At 36.0% G+C, this 27,479-nt stretch overlaps 1 protein-coding gene across 2 annotated transcripts in view; it reads left to right on the forward strand.

Moving 5' to 3' along the window:
• rasgef1ba (RasGEF domain family, member 1Ba) overlaps nt 1-27,479 on the forward strand; it is an 88,384-nt gene that overhangs the window by 42,528 nt on the left and 18,377 nt on the right. The window contains exons 1-2 of one of the 2 annotated variants that reach the window (XM_051109483.1): nt 22,422-22,680; nt 27,155-27,337. In XM_051109483.1, the coding sequence (XP_050965440.1) occupies nt 22,597-22,680; nt 27,155-27,337 (267 nt within the window). In that variant the 5' untranslated portion in view covers nt 22,422-22,596. Of the gene's footprint in view, nt 1-22,421; nt 22,681-27,154; nt 27,338-27,479 lie in introns of those variants that run through there. The other variant, XM_051109482.1, reaches the window with a different exon arrangement.

Raw genomic sequence — 27,479 nt, forward strand, 5'->3', positions numbered from 1 at the left:
AACTTGAAATGTTGTTAAGTGACAACTTAGATATTTGAGTTGAATCAACTTAAAATTTTAAGGCAACTGGGTTACATACCCATCTGTTAAGTTTAGCAAACACAAATATCTAAGTTGTTACTTAGTACAACTTAACATTTCAAGCTGACTAAACTTATTTTAGTTGACTGAACCTAAAATTTTAAGGCAGACGGGTAACAAAGTTGACTCAACAAATTGTTTTTTACAGTGTATGTTATAGTCATATGTATGCATTAAATATATGTTTTTGTGTTTATATGATTATGCCACACACTGTAAAAAATAAAAAACAATTTGTTGAGTCAGCTTAAAATAATTTGTTACCCTGCTGCCTTAAAATTGTAAGTTCAGTCAACTAAAATAAGTTTAGTCAACTTGAAATGTTAAGTTGTACTAAGTAACAACTTAGATATTTGTGTTTGCTAAACTTAAGAGATGGGTATGTAACCCCAGCTGCCTTAAAATTTTAAGTTGATTCAACTCAAATATCTAAGCTGTCACTTAGTATAATTTAACATTTTAAGTTGAATAAACTTTTTTTGAGTTGACTGAACTTCAAATTTTAAGGCAGCCAGGTTACAAATTATTTTAAGTTGACTCAACAAATTGTTTTTTACAGTGCAAAAGAGCCAAAAAAAAATCTAAAATGTTTAATATAGCAGTGTTAGTAAGAGTATTAAAATATATTGTCTAGTATAATAATGCCATGTCTTTGCTACATACCGCATCATTTATATTCATGTTGCATCCTGTTTTTGAGTTCCTCATGGGTATGAATTGAGAAATGTGTGAATAGTGTCCAGACATGGGGCAGATAGTTGTTCTTCAGTCTGTAGACTGTAGCTTCAGACATGCAGTCTTTTATCTCTGGTGTATTTTGAGATACTGAAATTGTGTGACTATATGTCCATCCAACCAGTACTAAAATATTATAGGCATGGAAGTACGAGTAGATTCAGTGAAGGCCTGTATGTATGATACAGTATATGACTTGAGTGTTTCTAATGTTCAGTTTGAATTGCACAAATGAGGCTCTGAATGGTAATTGGTGTTTGAGAACAGAGTAAATTAAGTTTGACTTGAATGTGTTGCATGGGGAAACTTTAAATGATAAACATAATGAGGTAATTAGAAGCTAATCTTAAATGGAGATCAAGCTCTAAATATAGCATGGAGTTGTTTAGGCATGTGTAGGAATTCATTTAAAAACACTTTCGATCAGCTTTGATCTGTTTTACTCAACCAGAGCTGGAGGATTCACAGTTCAGTCATTCTTTAAAACTTCAAAAAATGTTTGCTCTCATAAAAAGGTAATTGTTTGCCTCATTTGTTGCCTGTTAGCTGAAAATGTAAACCATGACAGTTGAAACGCACGCTCTCTAATGCATCAAAGAAGAACGTGAGAAGATATTATCCCGTCATCATCATCAACTATTGAGCAGTAGATTAGATTTTGATGTTATTTAACACTTTTTAATAGGGCATAACCTGTGCAGTTTATTTTTGACCATGTTAGATGAGACTCAAAGACATATTTTTTATATTTCTCTAATAAAATGGAAAAAAAACCCCTCCCTATTTGAATGAAAGGCACACATGTGCCAGAAAGGATTATGGGTAGTCATAAAAGGTGTCAATTTCAATTGCATTAAACTAACTGTGACCACATAAATTGATGTTTGAGGGAGATGAAGGTAATGGTGCACCTGTGTCTCATGAGGTTGTCATTTTATACGTGCTACAAATCAGAGGCCAGAGACGGTTATTCTGTCCATATGTGAGAGTCTGAGCAAAAACAGATTGCTAAAAATGAATGCTAAATTTTAGAGGTATGTAATAGGACTTTTCTACATGCATGAGTGTGTCAGTGTGAGATAGAGGGATGAAGAGAGAGCAGTCAGGCTGACGACTCTTCCCAGGGCAATAATATTTCCCTCGGGTGTGTGAGTGAGAGCGGGAGAGGACAGGTGCAGGGGCCGACTGCGCTCTCAACACTGTGACTAATGGCGCTGAGAGGCAGAGTAGGACAGAGAAAAGACAGAAATGATGAGAGGAGGATGACTGTGTGGTTGGAGGGGGAGTTGAGTGACTTTGACTCGTGGGAGTGTGCCTTTCACTTTACACCCGACATGAAGTGACTCTCACTGTCAAGTGACGGACAAATTACATTGTTACAGTAAATGAAATCTAGGACAGCATCCATGGGTATTTCAACATGAAGTACTTATCTACGGAGTACAGATTTTTAGGGATTTCTTAGATGTGATTCACAACAGGGGATCCAGAAAGTTTTCTTAGAACTGAAAAAAATGTATTAAAATAGATTCAGTAGAAATTACAAAATAATCACTTATGTGGATCAATCTCAGGATTGCTTTCAGTTTGTTTTTAAGAAAAAGGTATAAATATTTAGTTTTCTCTGTGTCGTTTCTGATATCTATCTATCTATCTATCTATCTGTCTGTCTGTCTGTCTGTCTGTCTGTCTGTCTGTCTGTCTGTCTATCTATCTATCTATCTATCTATCTATCTATCTATCTATCTATCTGTCTGTCTGTCTGTCTGTCTGTCTGTCTGTCTGTCTGTCTGTCTGTCTGTCTGTCTATCTATCTATCTATCTATCTATCTATCTATCTATCTATCTATCTATCTGTCTGTCTGTCTGTCTGTCTGTCTGTCTGTCTGTCTGTCTGTCTGTCTGTCTGTCTGTCTGTCTGTCTATCTGTCTATCTGTCTATCGTTCTATAGTTTTACCATTCTGCCGTTCTATCATTCTATCTATTATATTGTTCTATCTATTATATTGTTCTATTTCTTGTTCTGTTGTTCAATCTATCATTCTATCTATCCTACTATTGTTCGTTCTATCGCTTTGTCTATATATCTATCTCTGTCTATTGTTCTGTTTCTTGTTGTTCGTTCTATCATTTGTTCTGTCTCATTTTCATAATTTGTTCTATCACTATCTATCGATCTATCTATCTATCTATCTATCTATCTATCTATCTATCTATCTATCTATCTATCTATCGTTCGTTCGTTCGTTCGTTCGTTTGTTCGTTCGTTTGTTCTATTGTTTGTTCTGTCTGTTTCATAATTTGTTCTATCACTGTCTATCGTTCTATTTATCTATCTATCTATCGATTGTTTTGTCGTTCTATCGTTCGCTGTTATTCTATCTATCTATCTATAGTTCTGTCGTTCTATCGTTTGTTCTGTTATTCTATCTATCTATCTATTGTTCTGTCGTTCTATCGTTCGCTGTTATTCTATCTATCTATCTATCGTTCGTTCGTTCATAATTTGTTCTATCACTGTCTGTCTATCATTCTATTTATTTATCTATCTATCTGTCTATCTATCTATCTGTCTATAGTTCTGTTGTTCTATCATTTGTTCTGTTATTCTATCTATTGTTCTGTCGTTCTATCGTTCGCTGTTATTCTGTCTATCTATCTATCTATCTATCTATCTATCTACCTATCTATCTATCTACCTGTCTATTGTTGTCTATCGTTCTATCAAACTATGTCTATCTGTCTGTCATTCTGTCATTCTATATATCTATCTGTCTATCGTTCTATCGTTCGCTGTTATTCTGTCTATCTATCTATCTATCTATCTATCTATCTATCTATCTATCTATCTATCTATCTATCTATCTATCTATCTATCTATCTACCTGTCTATTGTTGTCTATCGTTCTATCAAACTATGTCTATCTGTCTGTCATTCTGTCATTCTATATATCTATCTGTCTATCGTTCTATCAAACTATGTCTCTGTCTGTCGTTCTGTCGTTCTATTTATCTATCTATCTATCTATCTATCTGTCTATCTGTCTATCTATCTATCTTTCTATCGTTCTATAGTTTTACCATTCTGCCGTTCTATCATTCTGTCATTATATTGTTCTATCTATTATATTGTTCTATTTCTTGTTCTGTTGTTCAATCTATCATTCTATCTATCCTACTATTGTTCGTTCTATCGCTTTGTCTATATATCTATCTCTGTCTATTGTTCTGTTTCTTGTTGTTCGTTCTATCATTTGTTCTATCTCATTTTCATAATTTGTTCTATCACTATCTATCTATCTATCTATCTATCTATCGTTCGTTCGTTCGTTCGTTCGTTCGTTTGTTCTATTGTTTGTTCTGTCTGTTTCATAATTTGTTCTATCACTGTCTGTCTATCGTTCTATTTATCTATCTATCTATCGATTGTTTTGTCGTTCTATCGTTCGCTGTTATTCTATCTATCTATCTATAGTTCTGTCGTTCTATCGTTTGTTCTGTTATTCTATCTATCTATCTATTGTTCTGGCGTTCTATCGTTCGCTGTTATTCTATCTATCTATCTATCTATCTATCTATCTATCTATCTATCTATCTATCTATCGTTCGTTCGTTCATAATTTGTTCTATCACTGTCTGTCTATCATTCTATTTATTTATCTATCTATCTGTCTATCTATCTATCTGTCTATAGTTCTGTTGTTCTATCATTTGTTCTGTTATTCTGTCTATTGTTCTGTCATTCTATCGTTCGCTGTTATTCTGTCTATCTATCTATCTATCTATCTATCTACCTATCTATCTATCTACCTGTCTATTGTTGTCTATCGTTCTATCAAACTATGTCTATCTGTCTGTCATTCTGTCATTCTATATATCTATCTGTCTATCGTTCTATCAAACTATGTCTATCTGTCTGTCGTTCTGTCGTTCTATTTATCTATCTATCTATCTATCTATAGTTCTGTCGTTCTATCGTTCGCTGTTATTCTATCTATCTATCTATCTATCTATCTATCTATCTATTATTCTGTCGTTCGTTCTGTTGACTCCCTAACCATTAGGCCACGGCTGCCCCATCTATCGTTCGTTCTATTGTGCGTTCTATCATTTGTTCTGTCGTTCCGGTTTTCGTTCTATTGTTCTATCTATTGTTCTATCATTCTATCGTTCTGTTGTTTTATCTACCATTCTGTTGTTCTATCTATTGTTACGTTGTTCTGTCTATTGTTTAATCTATCATTCTATTGTTCTATCTATCATTTTATTATTTGTTCTATAACTTTAGCTATCTTTCTATTGTTCTATTGTTCTATCTATCATTCTATCATTCTGTTTAATGTTCTGGCATTCAATCTTATTTTATCATTCGAAGCCAGGTGTTTTCAAAAGGAAATTAGAAGTTGTCATGGCCAAATCAATTAAACAAACATTTAAAAACCAAATGTTCTCTGCAGAAAACAAAAGGAAATTGTTGAGTCTTAGGAGAATATGACAGACAGGGTTGAAGTTTACTGATTTACACCCAGGTAAGAGGGAACATTCTGGAAGTATACATGAACATGTATAATAGTATAATTACCCAAACACTGAACAAACAGGTACAGATGAACCACTAGTGTTTGTATGAGCACTGCTGTGTCTGTAATTCATCAAACATTCAGTCTTTTTGTCTGGAGATAATCCTGAATATCTGTGTTTTTTCCCCTTGACTTCAGAAAGTATTTCACAAGGTCTCACTGGGGACACTGGCACAGCTTTTACTGCTGTCTGAATAGCAACAGATGACAGAAGGGGGAGACTCAAAAATGATTACTGTCAGTGTGTGTGTGTGTGTGTGTGTGTGTGTGTGTGTGTGAGTGAGCGAGCTAGCACTTTGTCTTCAAGCCTACTGAAGCATATACACGCTTCTCTTCTCAATCCTCTCTGTCTGTCTGACTCATAATGAGCTCATATCCAGTTACATCATAGCGAATCAGCCCTTTGAATCCAATAGGTAACCGCTGACTGAGAAACTCATTCACCCACCAACTGCTAAATTTGTGAGAGATTTATTGGCTTTCTGATATGTGGAAATAATTCTCACGGGTTCCATGCCACATAATCTTGCCGGTTACGGTGTAGATGGGAAAACATCCCATCTTCTTTCTCCTCCTCCCGGACGAGACTGATTGACGTGCTTGAGACTTTGAGTCAAACTTACTCCTCTGTCTCTACAGGTTTTGTATTAGGGTTTGGTTTGCTGATGCAATTTGAGAAAGTTCAACGGAAGGCCGGAGTTATGGGTTTTAAAGCTGTCACACAGTTAAAAAATTGATTTTCTTTGTTACTCTATTTGATATTGCTCTTCGTATTGTTGATGTTCTTTGGTTTCCTTACTATGATGCTACAAAAAAAAACATTCAATTACTGAACTCTAAAAACAAACTCTGAGCTCTAAAATGCTATTTAGGTACTGTATATTAAATTCAATTTAGATGTAGTCATTATATAAATAAACACAGTGTCAAATGGTACCACGGCATTAACCCAAAATGTTCTCAGTGAGTGAAAGTACAATGTCAGTTTTACAGACAGATATTATTGTGTTGAGTGTTGATTAACTACTGAATATTGACAATTATAAATTGTAAATGTCCATCAAATCTGACTCATTCAGCAATAATCAGAGAGGCTGAAATACTTAGGCTGTTTATTTTTAGATGCCTTAAAAGAGAAGTTCACTTTAAGAACAAAAAATTTACAGATAATTTACTCACCCCCTTGTCACATCCAAGATGTTCATGTCTTTCTTGCTTCAGTAATAAAGAAATTGTTTCTTGAGGAAAACATTTCAGGAATGTTCTCCATATAGTGGACTTCAATGGTGCCCGTGAGTTTGAACTTCCAAAATGCAGTTTATATGCAGCTTCAAAGGGCTCTAAATGATCCCAGCCGAGGACAAATGGTATTATCTAGCGAAACAATCCCTTATATAAAAAATGACAATTTATATACTTTTTAACCTCAAATGCGATGTGCATGTGTGCTCTGTGTAATACAGTTAGGGTATGTCGAAAAACTCAGATCTCATTTTCTCCTCCAACTTCGAAATTGTCGTACATCGCTGTTTTACTTTTTTTATAAAGGGTGTTTGATATTCTTTGCATGTTCACTTTGTGAACACTGGGTCGGTACTTCTGCAGCGGGGTAGGACGATTTTGTAGTTGGACGAGAAAATGAGATGGGAGTTTTTCAAAATACCCTGCATTGACCCGGATTACACAAAGTATGCAAGCATATCGCAGAGCTAGACAAGATGAGCATTTGAGGTTAAAAAGTATATTAATTGTAATTTCTTTTAAAAGCCCTTCTTCCTCGCCTGGAATCGTTTACAGCCATTTGAAGCTGCATTCAAACATGGACATCTTGGATGACAAGGGGGCGAGGAAATTTTTGTTCTAGAAGTAACTTCTTTAAACTTAAGCTAAATTTTAAATGAGTTTTCCTTTTGTTTTATAGACACCCTTAAATGTTACTGGTTTTGAATCGTATGCAAGTATGTTTTTTTTTTTGTGTTCTATACAAGCAAAATACATAATTTAATGTGAGTCATGAGTCAAAGTGTCATTTGAACATTCACATCTTCAGATTTTCTCATCGGTCAGCTGAATTTATGTCATTGTTTATGACTGTTCTCAGATCATTTTATCAATTCATATTGTTGCATGTTGTATTGTGGATGAGCATATAAAACAGTGCCTGAATGTTGCTCAGTGAACAACTGTCATAGAAACATTACCAAACAGGAAGTGACAGTTTGGTTACCACTGGAAACCGTTAATAAAACCACAGTTCCAAAACACAGTCAAACAGACAAAAGAAGAGGTCAGTGTAACCATCAGACAAATATTAAGCATTCAGTTGCCTGGCATTGAAAAAGTTCTGATCCCATCTCTGAACATAAAAACTCCTCAAAAGGTCATGATGTCCCAGCTGATGATTCTGCGTCATAACTTAGGCATGATAACTATTCCAGGGCTTATGTTCTTGCAGAGTTATGTCTGAATAAAGCTTTAACATAAAATATTTTATTTACAGAGGAGCAGTTGTAGAGTTGCAAAAGCACCATTGTGACTGATCACATACAACCCTGAGTCACTTCCGTGACTCCTTCAGATGAAGTAACTAGGAAGTTTAGGGCCTTTTTACAATCTGCCCCTTAAATTAAATTAAAATATGAATAGCATGAGGTTTCCAGAATATTTCATAAAAATACTGTACATGCTATGTTATATAAATGCTTTTAAAGGAATCCATCCCTGGATGGAAATTGAAGTAGCATTGCAGAGAATTACTGTAATTACTTGCAATGTGTCCTGTAATTTTCTAGCATTGTGAATTCAGTGTGGTTTCATATTCATGTGAAGTAGAAAATCACTTATTGGATGGGCACAGTGGTCAACATAAAGATATTTAAAGAGATCGTTCACCCAAAAATGAAACTTCTGGCATTAATTACTGTCATTAAGGTCCTTTTTGGGCCTTGAGCATGTGGTTGCATTGCTGTTTATGCAGGGCCTGAAATCTCTCAGATATCATTAAAAATATCTTAATTTGCGTTGTGAAGATGAACGAAAATTTGGAATGACATGAGTGTGAGTAAGTAATGACAGAATTTTCTTTTTTGAGTGAACTATCCCTTTAAAATTTATATCATAAATATTTTATTTTGTACCCCACATAGAAACAATGAACAGTGACATTAATGAAAGAAATCACCATTAGTCAAAACAGCTGCATGCGATCTCCTGATGCTCATGAAAGTCGGTCCATTTATAACGTCCTCAAGCAGCTGTCAGCGCCGTCACCCACCATTATATTTTACTCAGCATCTGCATGGCCAATGTGCACACTAATGGTAAAAAAGTTTAATATTTACCCAGAAAGAGCAGATGAGCATTATGCAGTGCTGACTGATATGTCAGTGCATCATGTAATGACTTCAACAGCTGTGAACAACATGCTCTACCTTCTTACAATTTATATTACAGCTAGACATTTCAGCAAGATGTCTTTCTTGGTTGTTAAAGTGAAGTTGTACAGACATGCATGCTGAGAAGAAAGTGAACATGTGCAGGTGCACTGGTTGGAGGTATGTTGACTGACAGAACAAAAGCAGGGGTTTGCGTCGCAGCCAGAGGTGGGCTTTGAAAGCTCTCGGTCAGCATTGTTTGCCAGTTTTCATTGGGTACAATCCCTAAAAGCGGGTTATTTCACTTTACTTTGGATAAAAGCACCTGCTAACTGACAGACAAACTAGCTGATATACAGCTGTCATATATAACATAACAGAATGGCAATCGTTATATTATTACATGCTTAATTATATGTATGTGTATTTTAAGGCCATTGTGAATAAAGAGAGACAGAATATTACTCACTAGTACCTTATTATATTATTAACATTATCTACTTGTCAATTCTGTTTTTACACTGTTTGCTGTATTTATTGTCCAGGTTTACTGTTGTTTTTTAGTCCTTGTGTTTTCTGGAGGAACTGTTTTGTTTTTATCCACTGGCATGCAACACTGATTTTAATGTTAATTTATTTATTTTGATACTTACATTGAAAGCTGTTAAAATGCTTATTAATGTTTCACTCTAAATGACCACATTTGAGTACAGTGTATTAAAAAACAAAACAAAAACAAACACTGTCAGTCTTTATACTTTAAAATTTGTAATTATTTGTGAAATTTACTAGCAGTTTCTGAGTGAGAATTTTGAACGTCATTTTTCAGTGTTCAGATTCATATACGTATCTTCAGTGTGTTTTATTTTATTTTATACTTTGTAATGTGAGAGGTACAATGAAACAGCTTTTTACCTTTTTAATTTTTAAGTATATTGTAATTTTGTTTCTGCATGTTTTAATCATGAGTTCAAAGAGTAATTGGCGGACTCCCTGCTGTACTGCCGCAGACCCCCTGTTGAACACGCCTGATATAAAGCATTAATCCTGATTCTACATTTTGAGCTTATGTTTCTGTGTGTATTACATTATGGATGCATATTGCAGCACTGAGAATCACTCGATTGCAGTTGTATGTGAGGCAGTTTATCATGATGAAAGAGGCTGCGTTTCGAAATGCTCACACAATGACTGAGCATACAGTTTCATCAAAACTTTATCAGAATAGATCCAGTGCCACATTCATAAATAATGAGCAATTCATGTCAGTGTCATACGGTGTTCACCTATTAGAAATAAATATTTAATGCGACTGCCACACGACATGACGGTAAAGGCTTTGAATTTCTTTTAAACAGACTACCATTTTAAACGTGCTATATTATTGTTGCTTCTAGGCATTTCACTGAAGTATACGGTAAATATCAATATATTTTTGGCTGCAGTATCTGTGTTTAGCATAATCTGAACCTGTGGAGTCTCTCTGTAAATTGTGTTTAATTGTAAATAGGGTTATTATTCTCACTAGTACCCGCTCTTCATCTTGTAGATTCTTGTTCTGTGCAAGAACAGGATTTTACATACACTCTTAAAAAATAAAGATGCTTTAAAAGGCTCTTCACAACAATGCCATAGAAGAACCATTTTTGGTTCCACAAAGAACCTTCAGTCAAAGGTTTTTTAAAGAACCATCTTATTCATACCTTTTTATAATCTGAAGAACTTTCTTTCGCCACAAAGAACCTTTTGTGAAACAGAAAGGTTCTTCAGATGTTAAAGGTTCTGTAAGGAAAAAAAGGTTTTTCTATGGCACCGTGAACATTTCAGGATGTTAGTCATTTTAATGGGTGAGTAATGTAACATAACCCTTACCATGTTAAATATATTACATTTAACAAGACATGCAATTTTACTGTAAAATATGGTAAAAAAAAATATATTTTTGGTGAATAAAAAGTTTGTTATTCTACCTTTGTGTTATAGTGATTAAGAAAAATGTTTCAAATAAAAAAGTTCAAGCAGGTTAGTATACTATATTGGTTCTATCATGACAGCTCTCAGAAGAGTTTTGCATTGTAATGGACATGACAATGTTAATGTATTTGGTCCGGAATACATCTGCTACACTGCTGCTGCTAAATTGCTGCTGTGAAGCAAGTACAAGAACTTGCTCTCTGTGGGGAGAATTTATACCGGTATATCGCAAACTAGATATCGCCCATCCCTACTGTAATGCTTAAACATTAGCCCCTTTCACACAGTATACCATTAAATTGTTGTAAAATTACTGGAATGACTTTACCGGTAAATACAAAAAATGCACAATTCACACAGGTTGTGATGTTCTATCTTTTTACCAGTAAAGCACCATTTATACATCAGTTTCAAAATACCTGTGATATAATTAACTATAAATGACATTCAAATGGCTGCGCCTCCCAGTGTTGTGTTTGTAAAAATGGATTTGTTGACGTGCTCATACCGGTAATTTCGTTCTGCGTTCACACAGAGTACATTACTGGTAATTTACTGGTAATGTTACAGCTTCTCATTTTTTGAAAATGTTCTATTTACACGTGATCTCTTAACAGTAATTTAACAATAAAGACTGTGTGTGTAAAATGACCTACTGACTTTGTGTTTTTCACAGTGAATTTCTTGCAATTACAGCTGATAGTTTTTTTGTATTGTACTGTACACTTGTCAGGACTGTACGCTGCATTTACGGAAGTGCTGAAGTACTTGAATGTACATTATTAGAGGAAATGCTATAGAACCCAAGTGTTTTACAAAGGAGAGAGATTATGATAGGGAGGGTGTGTGTCTGTTTTGATAGTTCTCTCTGGTTTGGGATGGGCTGTGCAGCTTCCGTTTCACTCCTCACCTCACCAGGAAAACAGCATGAGAGCACACAGGAAGGTTTGAATGTGACTACAATCACCAGATCTTCACGCTTCTTACGGAAAAGTACAAGGACCCTAAATCCCTAAATCACTAATAAGGACATTTCTGTTCTGAAAGGATTTGTTAAATTCAGAAGAGTAACAATGCTTTTTAAACAGTAACATCCCAATGGGTTCATAGTGATATTGATTCATAGCAGTGTTTGGGTCATAGGGTCACATCACAGTTGAACTGTGCTCAGTGTTTTCCTAAGAGTTGGATTTCAGGAAGAGTTTTCACCACTTTACCTCTCTTGATTCAATATTATATAATATTCAGCCTTTCCCTCCAAAAAGTTGTGATTTCACACTGTTGTTATATAATACTAAGCAAGTACAGATGTCAGAGAAGTGCTATTTATGAGGAACAATAATAAGCTTTTGTTTTTCTTGTCACCCCATCTTGTTAGGAAAATGCATTCCACATTGTGTAGAGAAAGACTTTTGATTAACTTTTTGGGGGAATTTTAACAAAATCTCAGCTTCCATTCTACACTAATGTGGGATGCCAAACAGCTGTGTTTACTGATCACTTTGTCTCAATGGTTATTTTAAGAAAAGCTATGTTCAAAACATATTTACGGTGGCTGTAAAAGTTAAACAGGAAGGAAAAAAGGGCCTCATGCTCCTGTCTGAGAACCCAAATCAGTACCAACGTGCATAATAGGTGCATTGTCCATCCAGTCCAACTTCCCCTAATTTGCAGGAGATCTTGTGTAATCCGTCCCAATTTTCAGGTCTGAGCATTAGCAGATCAAAAGGAGAATTTGTCTGGAAGTAAAAAGTGAGACATGGAAAGGTCATATGTTCTTACACAGATATTTGGCTGTTTCTTGAATCACCAAAATGTGCAATCTCTCCATACCCTTGTATCAGGCAGATAAATCCAAGGCCGGCTCCATCTGGGACTGCTTTGTGTGGCATTTGGCGTGGCATGCCTGCCATCTGCGCTCGCATTGTTTCAGGCACTGGTGGCATGATGGCGAAGGCTGTGAGCAGGGTCAGAGCAGACAGTCTAGCGACCCGTTCGAATAGACAAACGCAACCTAGAGAAATTTTTATGGAGTGTATGACTACATACTGTTACATAAATGGTCTGAATGATCCCATCTTCATTTTTCCTCTGCCTCAGAGCGGCCAGTGGAGCCTCAGGCTGAAAGCGAGGGCAGCGGTGCTTGTCTGTTGACTTGGAGCACCATGAAAAGGGACAGTTCTTATGTAATCTGAACAGATTATCTTTTATGCGTTTGCGTTTGTGTGGACTGTTTTGTCTCGTTGTTTCATTCTGAGGCAGTGACATCATATCTGACCATTCCCAAGCGATGGGAGATTATCCAGTAGACGACTTTGAAAAATAGAAACGGCAGCTATGCAGCCAGTTGACTGAGCAAGTGTCGTCCGCATTGGTGGAATTAATGAAAGAGTACAAACACACAAGTGGGCCTGTTCAGCTGTTCAGCATGGATGGTGGGGTGGAAAGATGCGGCCTCCCCCAACCTTTACTGGGAACATCATTATGAGTGTCTGCTGACAACAACATCTATAGCCACTTAGCATTCTCTGAGATCTGTGGGTGGAATCTCATGGTGATGTTCAGTGGAATGTATGTACTGATAAGTGGGCTACTTCATTATAATATGACAGTGACCATGGTTGCATACACATTATTTTCTGATTAAAGGGACAGTTACGGGCTGTGTTCTGTTTAAGAGTGTATATGCATGAGCAACACATAAGAGCTTTAACAAAATGTTACAAATATGTGACCCTGGATCAGTCTTAAGTAGCATGAGTATATTTATAGCAATAGCCAAAATGCATTGTATGGGTCAAAATTATCAATTTTTCTTTTATGCCAAAAATCATTAGGATATTAAGTAAAGATCATGTGCCATTAAGATATTTTGTAAAGTTCCTACCATAAATATATCAAAGTTTAATTTTTGATTAGTAATATACATTGCCAAGAACTTCATTTGGACAACTTTAAAGGCGATTTTCTCAATATTTAGATTTTTCAAATAGTTGTATATTGGCCAAATATTGTCCTCTCCTAACAAACCATACATCAATGGAAAGCTTATTTATTCAGCTTTCGGATTATGTTTAAATCTCACTTTCAAAAAATTTACCCTTATGACTGGTTTTGTGGTCCTGAGTCACAAATAAGCTTCAACGTTTCTTTTAATATTTTGAGTTTTATTTTAAGTCTTTCTTACAGTTTTACAGCAACTAGACTTTTTACTCATAATGTTCAAACATTTAGGGTTAGTATGAGTTTTTTTTATGTTTTTGAAAGAAGTCTCTTATGCTCACCAATGCTGCATTTATTTGATTAAAAATACAGTATCACCAGAAATACTGTGAAATATAATTGCCATTTAAAATAACTGTTTTCTAGTTAAATATACACTGCCGTTTTGGATCAGTTAGATTTTCAATGTTTTTAAAGAGGTGTTTTCTGCTCGTCAAGGCTGTGTTTATTTGATTAAAACATACAAAGAAACAGTAATATTGTGAAATGTTCCTGCAATTTAAAATAGTGGTTTTATGTTTTAATATACTTTTAAATAGAATTTATTTCTGTGATGCAAAGCTGAATTTTCAGCATCATTACTTCATTACTACATCATTACGTCTTCGCTGCCACATGACCCTTCCGAAATCATTCTAATATGCTAACTTATTTATAATTATTTATGGTAATTCATTTATTTTTATTATCAAGTTTTAAAATATATTATATTATAACCTGTGATACTTTTTTTCAGGATTCCTTGATGAATAAAAAGTTACAAAGAACAGCATTTATTCCAAATAGAAATTCCTAACAATATAAGTCTTTACTATCACTTTTAATCAATTTATTAATTTCTAAATAAAAATATTAATTTCTTTCAAACAATGAAAGATTGGAAAAAACTTCACTGGCCCCAAACGGTAGTGTATTGTTACAAAAGAATTCTGTTTTAAACAGATGCTGTTCTTTTTAATGTTTTATTCATCAAAGAATCGTGAAAGAAGCATCACAGGTTACAAAAACAATTAAACGTTGTTAATAAATGAGCGTATTAGAATGATTTAAGTATCATGATAAAGGATCACTGAGGACTGGAGTAATGCTGTTGAAAATTAATTTTGCATCACAGGAATAAGTTCTATCTTATTAATAAAAAAACTCTATTTTAAATCGCAATAATATTTCACAAAATTTTACTGTTTTTTTCTATGAAGTGCGTAGTCTTCATAGCAGAGTCTTAGCTTAATCTTGGTTATTGTTAATAATGGGTCATGGGTTTACATGATTCTTGCCAAATTCTGACTATCCATGTGCATGTAAACGTGGTGATTGACGTAATTTAACTTTCTCCAATGTTTGTGACATTTGTCCCGTTACATAACGTTTTTTTCTATGAAGTGCGTAGTCTTCATAGCCTTTGCTGATGAATGACAACACCCATGAGACACAGAAGCAGGACAAAAGCAAACTTCTTCCAGCATGCCTCAGTGCTACGCAATATTGTGTCATACACAGAGACATAGTTATTAATAGAATATCAAGAATTGATTTCTGATGTATATCTTGGGTACCCATAGTCTGAAGTGTAATATAAAGGCATGCAAATGATGTGGACCCCTGACTGGTTAAGATTAGACCCTTGAAAATGTGACAAAACAATTCCTTTTCCTCAGGTGGTCTTCTTGTTTGTTTTGACAGAGGGGGGTTGGGTTGGAATGTCAGCTCTCAAGCCGTCTCTACCCAGAAGGTGGAGGGAAGACGGGGGAGGAAGAGGGAGGGTATGTGGGTCACAGGGAGTTTGTCTGGGTGTTGTCTTCTAGTTTCCTCCATTTCCTAACCTCCCCCCCCATATATTAATGCCACTCCACATGCACACACGCAATGTCTTCCAGCTGCTGTCTCATATGCTTTTGGACCCCTCCCAAAGCACATGACACGGTTATCACAGCTTTTCTCTGGGATGCTCATTATGAGAATTTTTGTAGGCTGTTTTGGAGATTTAAGTCCATTTATTTTATTTTATTTTATTTTATTCGTTTTTATCTATCAAGTTTTTATTTACATATTGATTCATTTATATTTTATTTTAAATTCAATTCATTTTGTATTTATACAAAGCTTTTTGTCTGACTTTTTATTGGACATCATGCTTACACCTACGTATTTCATTTCATATCCCTCTCATTTAGACAGTTTTATAACCCGTCGTCTTTTGTAGGCAGTTTTTTCCCAGACTGAGGCCTTGCGTCTCTTGCTTCAGTCAGAGATAATTAAAATGTCAGCGCTTCTTCAGACAGCAAAGTCACAGATGGACACAAGACAGTCCTTTGCCCCCTGACTGACTTAACAAACCAGCAGCCCATCCTACTCACTGTAGCATCCAGATGGGAACAGGAGTAACAAAAGATTACTAGACGAAGCTTTCTGTGTAGCTCAGGGCTTATAGGGTCTAAGGGTGGTCAGTGGTGTGATGGCTAAGAGCAGTTAATGCTGTTATGTGTCAGAACTGACAAGAAAACATTGCATAATTCATGGCATGCATCCCAGTAGTGTGAACATTCATGTTGCATAAACAATATAGTCTGTACATTGTAATCCGGATGTGTTTGTATAATTGTTTATATACAGCCTACAGTAAAGTCTGAGCCTATATCGTGTGATTGTGTTTACCCCCGAGATACATGGGTGGGAGATCATGTTCTTTGGCCTTCAGTGTGTGTGGGAGCCAAGAGAACATGGAGTATTTTCAGCTTTCCTGTTCATTTCGCTGGCAGCCAGTCTCCCACACACCTGCTGGGCGGAGAATGCTGTGTTTGTTTGTGTGTACGTTAATGCTTGTGTGTATGCATATATATCCAATAATATATAAGTATAAATGTATATAAATTATGGCTGGGTTTTGACACAAAGTTCACCATTTGATTTGATTCTGATTCACAAGCTTGAGATTCGATTCAATTTCCATTTCGATATCAGTTCTTTTTGAATATTAGTAATGGTCAAATTTTATCAAGGAAAAAAAATCTCTCAGCTAATGTTGTAAAATATACATGAGAGTCAGTTGGTACTACATTTCTATAATATTGAAGGTTAAAGTTAACTGATTTGTATACAGTCACTTAAGGTTACAATTAGATTAGTATATCTCTACTCCAGTTTGTTTTTGTAAATATAAACGCTTAAATGGTTGCTGTAATAAAAACTTGACAGATTTATTCAAACATAAATTACACACTGAAGAGCAGTAAAAAATACAATGAATATGTTGCATATATTTAGCAAAATTTGTTTTTTCAGAGGTAAATGTGACGTTACCTCAGAAAATTAATGTCTTTCTATGGTGATTGAGCACATTGATTGAGTGATTATGAGACACAAGTTGTACTCTTTATTTTAACATGCCCTAGGATGTTCATTCATGTTTATTTTACGCTGAAACTGGTATTAAAGCGGAGGAGATGATCAGTTCATCTCTTGAACTGAGGCGCTACAGTGATCTGTCACTCCATGCGCCAAACGGCATTTATTGTTTGAATACTGTAATAAAATGGACAGAATTTGAAATCTGAGACTTTGTTTCATATCTAAAGTAATAAAGCACAGAGCTTATTGCGATGTATCGGATGGGAGCGTGCTACAATGTCATTAAGTGAGAACAGGCTAAACTAATCGACTCTTGAGATTTAAGAATTTATTTATATATATATAATATATTATATATATATATAAAGATAGATAGATAGATAATCCAAGATGATGATAATAATGTTTTTTGAACAGCAAATCAGCATATTCCTGATTACAGGAATAAATTACATTTTAAAATATATTCAAATAGAAAGGTGTTATTATAAATGGTAAAAATATTTTTAGAATATTACAACTTTTGCTGTATTTTGGATCAAATAAATGCAGGCTTGGTGAACAGAAACATTAAAAATCTTAATGTTCAAAAACTTTTGACTGGTAGTGTATAATATATAATTTTAAGATTCAGATTTAGACTTGAAACACTTCAAGTCAACAGCAGTTTCAGCAACAATGATAAAAGTGTTTGCCTTTTTGCATTTTGGTGTTGATTCTCTCAGAATACGAGCCAAGTCTCTGTTCACTGTTACACCTGTCCTTTGATCTTATCTGCTCCATCTGTGACATGTTGTATCATGTGGCATCTGTTGTTGTAGAATGGGAGGGGAGAGGCGAGATCTTTGTGACCTTCAGGGCTGAGTTCAATGGGTTATTATCTGTCGCAGCGATCCTAATGAAAAGCCTTCAGTGCTGTGGTCACCTCAGAAGCAAATCTCTGAGACAGATTTTTTTCACCGCTATTGTTGAGCTTTTTTAGGGGGAGGATTTACTGAACTTCACATCAAGGTTTCTCAAAAATCACATCCCGCAGTTTGAGATGCCCTATTTTTTGGTTCCTCGGATGTGAGTGGTTTTGTCAGGCAGAGACATAAAGGCGTTCTCCTCAGGCTCACGCAAACAGTGAACTAGGCCAACTGTGGAAAAAAATTGTGTTTTAGATATTCCTCTGGAAACGTATATATGGACCACATTCTTGGCAAATCAAATCCAGTCATATTTTCATATGGTTTCAATCTGGTTGCATTTGAATATGACTGAGTTGTGTAGTTGCAGGTCCACTTGTGTGGTCTGTATCAGTTTGCAGAACGTAATATAAAACTTGAATGCATTAAGAGAAATTGACTGGGAAAGTACTTCAGCCATTCTTTACTTGCCAGTTGGGGTTTCCCTGGTATGTTTGCAAATAAATCTATACGGACTTTGTGTAAAATTAATCCTGTCTATCTCAGCATGTTTTATAAATGCTAGGAAATGTGTTGGGTTTAAGTAGCTGGACTTCAAGGAATAGGTATGTTACGGAATTAAGTTTATGAGATATAGAGTGGGATTTTATTTAACTATTCAGTCACATTTTTAAGCTTTTTTTGGGTAATATTAAATGTCAGGCAGTAACACGACATATCTTGTTCCTCATTTGGAAGCTAATTCTGAGCATTGAGTCACACTGGTTTCCATGCTTGGACTTTTCCATGCATGTGATCATCTGACGTAACATGTTAGTTAATGAAGAACTATGAATGATGGTTGAGTAGAAGAAGCAGTAGACTGTACTGACCTACTTTTGCCCTTTGTCTGGAATTGGTTGCCGCCAATCATTCCTGATTTGAGGCCAGTTTGGTTTTTTACAATGACTGTAAAGTTAGTAATTGGGATAGGGAAAGCTGATCTGGAGGCAGTGCAGAGGTAAACACTATCTGACACTTGATTTGATGGACTAGAGTCTGAGTGCTTTTTTTCAGCTGACTTGCATAAAATATTTGGGTCAGAAATCATATATGACACGAGTCAGTCTTGAGTTAGATTGGTATGTCTGGAAAGGGTCAGGCTTTAAATCTGTTTTAATGAAATGAAATAGCTATTAAACAGTATGATAACAGAGTGACACCAAAGATCAAAGACAAAGCTGGTTGTGACCTCCTTCCCCTCATGTAATGGAGATTTAACACATACGCGTAACCATATGGTATACTAATGTTTCTGCAGTACATTAGCACTTACGTTTTAATATACTGTTGTTCTTAACACAGCACCTGATCATCTCTGTTAACAGCTAGATTTGAGAGTTTCTTGAGTTAGAGATGTGAGAATTCACATTTTACTGTTCTTATATGTGAAAAAAACAAACTCACGTAGACTCTTGAAAAATGTTTTAGATTCTGAATGTTTTTAGAGCATCAAAATGTTTCATTGAGATAATCAGCCTAACTTTAACTTTGTTATAAGTTTTGGTTTTAAGTAATATACATTTTTATCTCCTTTTGTTTTAGGCACCAATCTTTGAAGTGAAAAACTAAAATGGAACAGCAGGCACTATGTTCTTTATGCATTCTTATTAACTGTTTCAAACATGTAAATAATTCATGCTGTTTCTTACTTTTCACATTCATAATGCCCCATCTAACAACAAAACAGAGGTGTGAATACTTCTGGAGTTGAGGGGAAGCTAGGTCAGACCGTCTGTGCTGACTAAGCTCAAATGTGTATTTAATTGGGAGAACGGCTGAACTTAACTGAACTCTTCAACTTTTTTGTTGCTGTTTGGATTTTGTTAGGAGCATTAACTTTTGCAGAGAGCTTAACTGTTAGTTCTTCATATCTTTGCAAACTCCTCCACACGCTCTTCACAATGAACAATGACTTTGAATACACAGAGGTTACATAACTGCAGGCCCATTGTGGAGGTGTTATCCAAGATGTGAGATCTGTGAATGGTTATTTCCAAGCATTCCAAGTATTGTCTTTTATTCAGACTGGTTATCAAAGGCATGTAGGAACATCTGAATTTTCACACCACATTTAAAGAGTCTTTTGTGATGCAGATTTTGGAGGTGATTCATACATGTCTTTTATTTTTAAGCTTTACAAATTTGTGCTATTCTGCTTGCTTGTAATTTCTTTATTTTTTGTACTGGTTTGATATCAAATATAATTTGAAACACATCAAATATGACACATACACATATTCATGAAAATTCATGAAACTTTGTTGTATAAGAGAATGTACAGTCAGCCAGTAATTAATGCAAATAGCCCCATAGAGGACCATCAGGACCCCAGCGCACACATTATTCTGCTTTTTCACTGCTTCTTAACAAATAAGCACATATACATGATCACATGGAGTAACTCTGTGATATTTTTTTGCACTTCAAGTGAGAAATTTTAACTATAGGTTATTGGAAATTGTGTAGTTATATGTTCAGATGCATTATTAGGTAAACTGTGTGAGTGAGTGAAACTTTATCAGGTTCATCAATTTGTTCTCTCATTTAAAAGACAGATTGATAGCATTGTTATTGGAACATGCTACTGAAGCTCATTTAGCACACCTCATGTAGGTGAGAGAGGTGATGACCTCTCGGCCCCTTGACCTGCAATGAGAGAGGGAAAACCTCTCTGTGAACTCTTTCAGGTATTCGCTGCAGTATCCAGTGTGGGGTTTCTGCCCAGTATCTGCGAAAATCCAAGTCCAGGGATCCTTATTGTTTCTTAGACATGCACGATCATGTGTAAATAGCACATTAACAAAACACAATAACAATTCTAGGACAATGAGACAGGGTGGGTTTATATTGTAGTGTGTTTCACACATTTAATTGAACTTATAACCTGTACCAAAATAATAGTAAATCCCTGCTGAAAAAAAAAAACAATAGACACCATCACAAAATTTGTAATGTTTTACTGGTTATAATGGGACTTGTATTGGTTTTAATGGAAACTGTAATGGACCCTTTGGTTTCAAATGGTAATTGGCCACATTCTATTGGTGGCTTGTTAAAACCAATAAATCCTAATGGAAAATGTCCCAAAACATACTACAGAAAACCATTTTTAATGGTTAAAAGTTGATGGTTTGTAATGTTTGTAATGGTATTTGTAGTGGAAACCGTTAGAATTTTCTGTGATGGTTTTATTGTTTTTTTTTAGCAGGGATATCAGTTTGTACCAGGGTCATAAATTAATGAGGGATTGTGGCAAAAATGCCTCCAAAATGAACAAAAATGCTCTATAAATTCAAGACAAAGAGGCAAAAAATGCCCCTGCACAATTAAACAATGTATTACAGCTGTCGCGATTAAACTGAAATGTGAAAATGTATTAACCAATCAAACGTGTTTCTGTTGAACTTAGGAATTCAACAGAAGATTGCTCACCAGAGATTTTGATGAGCACGCACGCTCGCGAATTCCCAAATCATAAACAACACGGTGCAGATACGATGTAAATAAAATATTAATTTCGTAGCTTCAGTGATTATAATGGGAGTTTTTGCATAACTTGAGCTAGACTTGGCTAACTTCATGGACCGCAGATTCGAAGGCAGAATGTGATGTTTTCTATATCGGTGATAATAATCATTATTACAAAATAAAGAGCAATAATCTACAATAATATTTTTTGTCATAATATTGCAGCCTTATGAGCTCCTGTTTTTTTTTTTTTTTTTTTTTTTTTTACGTAACGTAATTTAGATACAATTTTAAACAGTCTGTTGTTATTGACAGCAGTCAATTAATTGATTAAAGTAATTGGGTAAATTTAAGTATTTGACAATAATAAGGTGATCATAAAAACTGCCTTCACAAATGTAATAAATGCCCATGGAAATCAATTCCAGGGGGCAAATATTGCCCCTTAATGGGAAAGTTAATTTCTGACCCGGGTTTGTACTGTCTTCAAAAAAATAAAACATAAGGGAGATTCCCCAAAATATTTCCATTTACACTACCCAATGATGCTAGCGTTTTTTAATTATGTAAATAAATGTGTGAGTTATAGAAATCATTTGTGCTGACTTATCTTTTTTTTTGTAAAAGTGTTTCTGCTAGATTAAAATGAGACAATTTCAGGAAATGATGGTGGAATTTTAAGTAAGCATGATGATTGTTTTCAGGGGATTTTCGCTGAGAAAGGCTTTTAGTTCTTCTTTCAGTTGTATTCTTTAGTGAAATTCTCATATGTTTTCGTTTTTAAGTACAGACTGGTGGGTGCGCGCTGACATGCGCGCGGATGTCTGATGCTGTTCGCTGATTGGCTGTCTCGGATTCTACAGCGCTGCCTACTATCATTTACTATTCGCGCGCTCGGTGGATCAGCAACACACTTGCTTGAGATCGTGAGAGAGTAGCACGTCGCACGTACTGCCTGGATATATTTATAAGGATCATGTGCTTGACTGTCACAGTCACTATCCGTATGACCTGGGAATACGCAGCGTGACTCCTTGTTAGTTTCAGATGTTTTGAGAATCATTTTTGAAGAGTGTTATTATATGTCCGGAGGTTCGGCTTGCGCAGCCATTCATCGCCAAACTTCTGCAGGGCTCATCTACAGCGGAGTCTCGGTCCCTTTCGAGGTGAGAAACTCAGGCAATGTATAATGCGATTTAACAACAGAAGCGTTCGATTAATGCATTGGTTTGCATGCATTTTGATTTTATTTTACTTTACGACCTGCTCTGCGTACGTCAGTGAGTAGATTATATGCAAGCAAGGCAGATTCAGTTTACTTGCATATAAACATACCCACAAATATTCCGTGCTGACGATATTCACCTTCTGCCTTGCTGACAGAAGTATATTAATATTAATAGAAAATGTAACCGGTGGGTTTATTGGGTTCTTACAAGTGATATGTACAACAAATGTAATACACAATTAAGCAGTCATGTAATGTGATATACAGTGTACTATCATGGAAACGAATGCTTGCAACATGCTATTGGTTATATGTGGCTTTGGTAGTGGAACTAATATTCCGTTTTAGTCTTTTGGTATAATAGTTTGATGGCTAAATTGGTTTCATTGATACTTTGTAAAAAATGCATGTCATTTTGGAATACCATGATACTTTGATGTATAACATTTTGCTGACTCTAATGTTAATTTACCTTACTAGTTACATGGTAATGCAATTCAAACAAGGTTCCCACAGTCAGGGAAAATTGGATATAAGAAGGAATTTTAAAACTGCAATTCCAAGTCTGTAAAACACATTGAGATGAGTGAAATCCTAAACTCCCGTGGAAATGTCTGTGAAAGAATGTTTATTGTTTAGGATAATCTAAAATTACAGTAAATTGGTGTAAAAATATAGAGTGCTTGATGTGTGTCAAACTGATGGTTTGCACTGCACAATGAAGATGCCAGCTTTATAGAGTTTTGAGTGTTCACTGGGGAAATTATTTTTCATTTCTCATCTATATATATATTGTGTTGGGTGGGTATGGGAACTGGAGGGTTGTTGCTGATATTCCCTTGTTGATTTCAGATGATCATTACCCATGTTATCCTCTCCACTATCAAATAAGTAAGCTATTTTAGGCCTAAACAGATTGTCTTATCTACTTGATTAATCTGTGGTGTTTATCAAAAGCCTTATATTGTACTTTTTTATCAAAACGAGTGTTTTTTGTGTCTGAGACATTTGATTCTGTTTTGATTAGCTGATCTGGATCACATCGCTGTGATTTGGCTGGACTTTGCCTCTGTGATACTAGTCATGCAGGTAGCTCAAAGTGCTTTTACTGTGGGAAGGACATTACTATGCCCCGCCAATCTGTATCGCCAGCCAATCCCTTTATTTACTCAAACACACTTGAGTAGTTTCAGTGAAGTCATAGCTCCCTTCCCCCACCATCTTACACACACACGGACACACACCTGCTCATTTCCCAAGGCTAACATGTAACCCACTTCGACAGAAGCCAAAAGACTAAGACTCAATTTGATTCTTTCGCCAAATCTGACAAAGTTGTGTCATACTGGTTTCTATTACAGCTCCATGAACAGACATGTTTATTTCCTCATTTCATAATATTCATAACAGCCTTTCTCAATTGACACAATTTGTTATGGTCCACACAATCTTGATGTATTTTCTTGAATATGTCAGAAATTGGTTTGTTGGATCTTTAAGAGAAATGTTTGTGAGTGGAAATCATTTCTTCGTGTCATTACAGCAGTGATCAGTCCTGAAACTGGGTTGTTTTTATATTGAGCATGAAGTGACCTTTAAAGACAAGACTGCCACAACAACTTTTACAGCTCCTAATAACATGCCAATGAGCTCAACACACCCTGTTGTTGAGGATGCAGTTTCAAAACAGTCCAGAACGTTTGGGTTTTGTTGTTTTAACCTTACATTTGCATTAGGCAGGATTCCCACAGCCATGGAAAACTTGTAAATGTCAAGGAATTTTAAAAGTGTGATTTCCATGGAAATTGATCTTAAGAAGTCTTGGGAATATGGAAATTTCAATAATGTAAGTAAAAATTTAAATTAGTTTTTAACTTTAAATTCATTTTAAAATTAGATATAAAAATTCATTTTCAGTGTATTTTTCAATTTATTCAGCATTTTACTTACAATATTGACATTTACAAGACATTTCCATGGCTATATATGTGACTCTAGACCACAAAACCAGTCATAAGGGTAAACTGAGATGTTTGGTTTGTTGATAGGACAATATTTAGTAGAGATACAGCTATTTGAAAATCTGGAATCTGAAGGTGCAAAAAAATCAAAATATTGAGAAAATCACCTTTAATATTGTACAAATGAAGTTTTTTAGCAATGCATGTTACTAATCAAAAATTAAGTTTTGATATATTCACAGTGGGAAATTTACAAAATATCTTCATGGAACATGATGTTTACTTAATATCCTAATGATTTTTGGCATTAAAGAAAAATCGATAATTTTGACCCATTCAATGTATTGTTGGCTATTGTTACAAATATACCCGTGCTACTTATGACTGGTTTTGTGGTTCAGGGTCATATGTGCTTGTGTGTAGTATATGTAGAATAATAGATTTTCTATTTTATTTGACTTTGTGAGTGCAGTTTCAATATACAATGAATTCCAGTAGGGATAAATGAGTGTAAAATCATGGAAATGTATTGGTCAAATAATGTGGGAACACTAAATATCAGTCTGTTTGTTTATCTTGCCGAATGTTGCTTTATGCTTGAGGGAGCCTGTTTTGATCTAGAGCCACTGTAATCAACACTACAGTCAACATGTGGGTGGGACTGAATGTTTTCAGCTTTCTGACAGTCATAACTAGCTAAAATGCACCCGTGCAAGTATGCCAAATATTCTACATGAACAGAATAAAAGCTCTGACAAAAACAGTGCAGTAATTGTGTGAAAGCAAGGGCCTTTTTGTTTGCTTATACACTATGTTAGCCCCTGTGGTGAAGGCTGTGCTCAGTGTTTGTTTAAGCAGGACAGGGGAGAAGACATGTGGCTGGCCATACTTGACACCTGCAACAAAAAAGTAAACACATCCAGAATCCCTGCTACTAGTCAGCTTCAGCTTTGTTTTATTCGCTCGCAGAATTCAGTCGAGCAGCATCTGGTGTGCCTGGAGAGTTTAAAAGGGCTTTGACTTTTCAGTTTTCGTTTTTAGCAGATTTGCGTTGTGGCCTGGGGGCTTCACTAATAGGGTTGCTTGGGCAGATGCGCAGGGGGATCCTGCTTTTTGGCCTTATAATGAGACAAAAGTAGACTTTATTCAACGCTGTTTGGTTTAATGAAAATTCTGGCAAATTCTGTTTACAGAATATGAGCCAGAGAATTAAACCATGTGGTTCCCAGAAACATCACTCATACAGGACTTGACAAATTGTCAATTTCTGGTGATGAGCGCAAAGTCATTCTTGACATCATTTGGCCTTCCTCGCTTTTCATCTCATTGACGTGCTCAGATGGTATACCACATGGTAAAGCAGATGCGCAGGGGGTGTTTTGCTGCTTTGACCTCTTGGGCCTCCATTTTGATGCTAATGTCTATGGTTTTATGAAGGAGGTCTCTGTGGGGGGGCCGTGGAGTGAGAATATACCTCATCGTATGACAGCCCCCCGCCCTTCTGCGCGCTCCCATTCCGACTCTGGCACCTAAACGCCTGTGGGCCTGAATAGGCAGGCGGCCATTGGGGCTGCGCATTGTTCGGGGTGTCCCTTGACGCCCCGTGCCGTAGCTGTGAATGCCTCCATTGAGGGGCCCATATGCGCCGTGTCCAGGAATCTCGCTTAAAGTCACGGGCTGAGCTCTGAAATGGCAAAGAAGCTCGTGCTGGCATGCTGGTGCCACCCGCGTGATTAGGTGATGCACTGACATGTGCAAAATTCGCTTTCTGCCGTTCCACGAGAGCCTGGAAGATACAGAAGTAGGAGGGAGGCAATGTGAGCCAGAGCTCTTTGTGTGGGTGAAGAATTGCTTTTGGCTGCTTATCACCTCTAGCTAATGCTGACCGACTCATAGGACTCTCATCTGTAACGGGCCACGTTTTGGTTTTGAGGGGGAAAATAAGAATCCTTCTTTTCAGAAGCACTATCTCATAGGTCATCATGTTGTTGTGTATCAAACCACAGTTAAAAGAGCCTCTGTTTTGTACGTCCACGTGAGGTAAAAGCACCATGAAGATTAATTTGTTGGTGCTTGTGAGTGAAACCCGCCGGCGGTACGTTCAGCTGCTATTACGGTGGATTAGAGCCAGCTAGCATGAGTCTGAAATACGCAGCGAATGGAGATTAAACTCAAGTTCTCACAGGCTCGATCAGAGAAGGTGTTTGCGCATTGAGATTAATCGCCACATATTCATCCCCATGAGTCGTCCATCCGAGGAAGAGTAATTTTCCACTCAGCTTCCTATAATGATACTGGGGACCTTGTGTTTTACACAAAGGTAAACAAAATTTCAGCTGAGGATGGAGGCTTGGCATTAGCGAATTAGTTCATGCGTCAATGTCAGTTTTTGATTGTGTTTGCGTTTAAGTGAGGCTTCTCAGACTGATGTTTCTTTATATCCTTCAACAGGACAAAATGCCTCAAACGCCACCCTTTCCAGTGATGTATGGGCCCAATGGCTACAACAAGAATCTATATAAGGCCAAGGAAGAAGACTATGAAGGCCTGTATTACCATGAAAACAACCTGGTGTCGGGGTCCTTGGAGGCTCTTATTGAACACTTGGTCCCTACGGTGGCTTACTATCCTGATGTGAGTATATAAAGTATCAATTATTAAGCCAGTTCACAATATTGCATTTTGAGCATTGAAAACGCATGCATGCTCAGTTTCATATCTGTTTTTTTAACGCTGAGACACAAAAGCGACTTGCAATTGGTCTCTAATTATAATT

Source organism: Labeo rohita, chromosome 5, assembly GCF_022985175.1.
Source record: "Labeo rohita strain BAU-BD-2019 chromosome 5, IGBB_LRoh.1.0, whole genome shotgun sequence".
Classification (NCBI taxonomy): domain Eukaryota; kingdom Metazoa; phylum Chordata; class Actinopteri; order Cypriniformes; family Cyprinidae; genus Labeo; species Labeo rohita.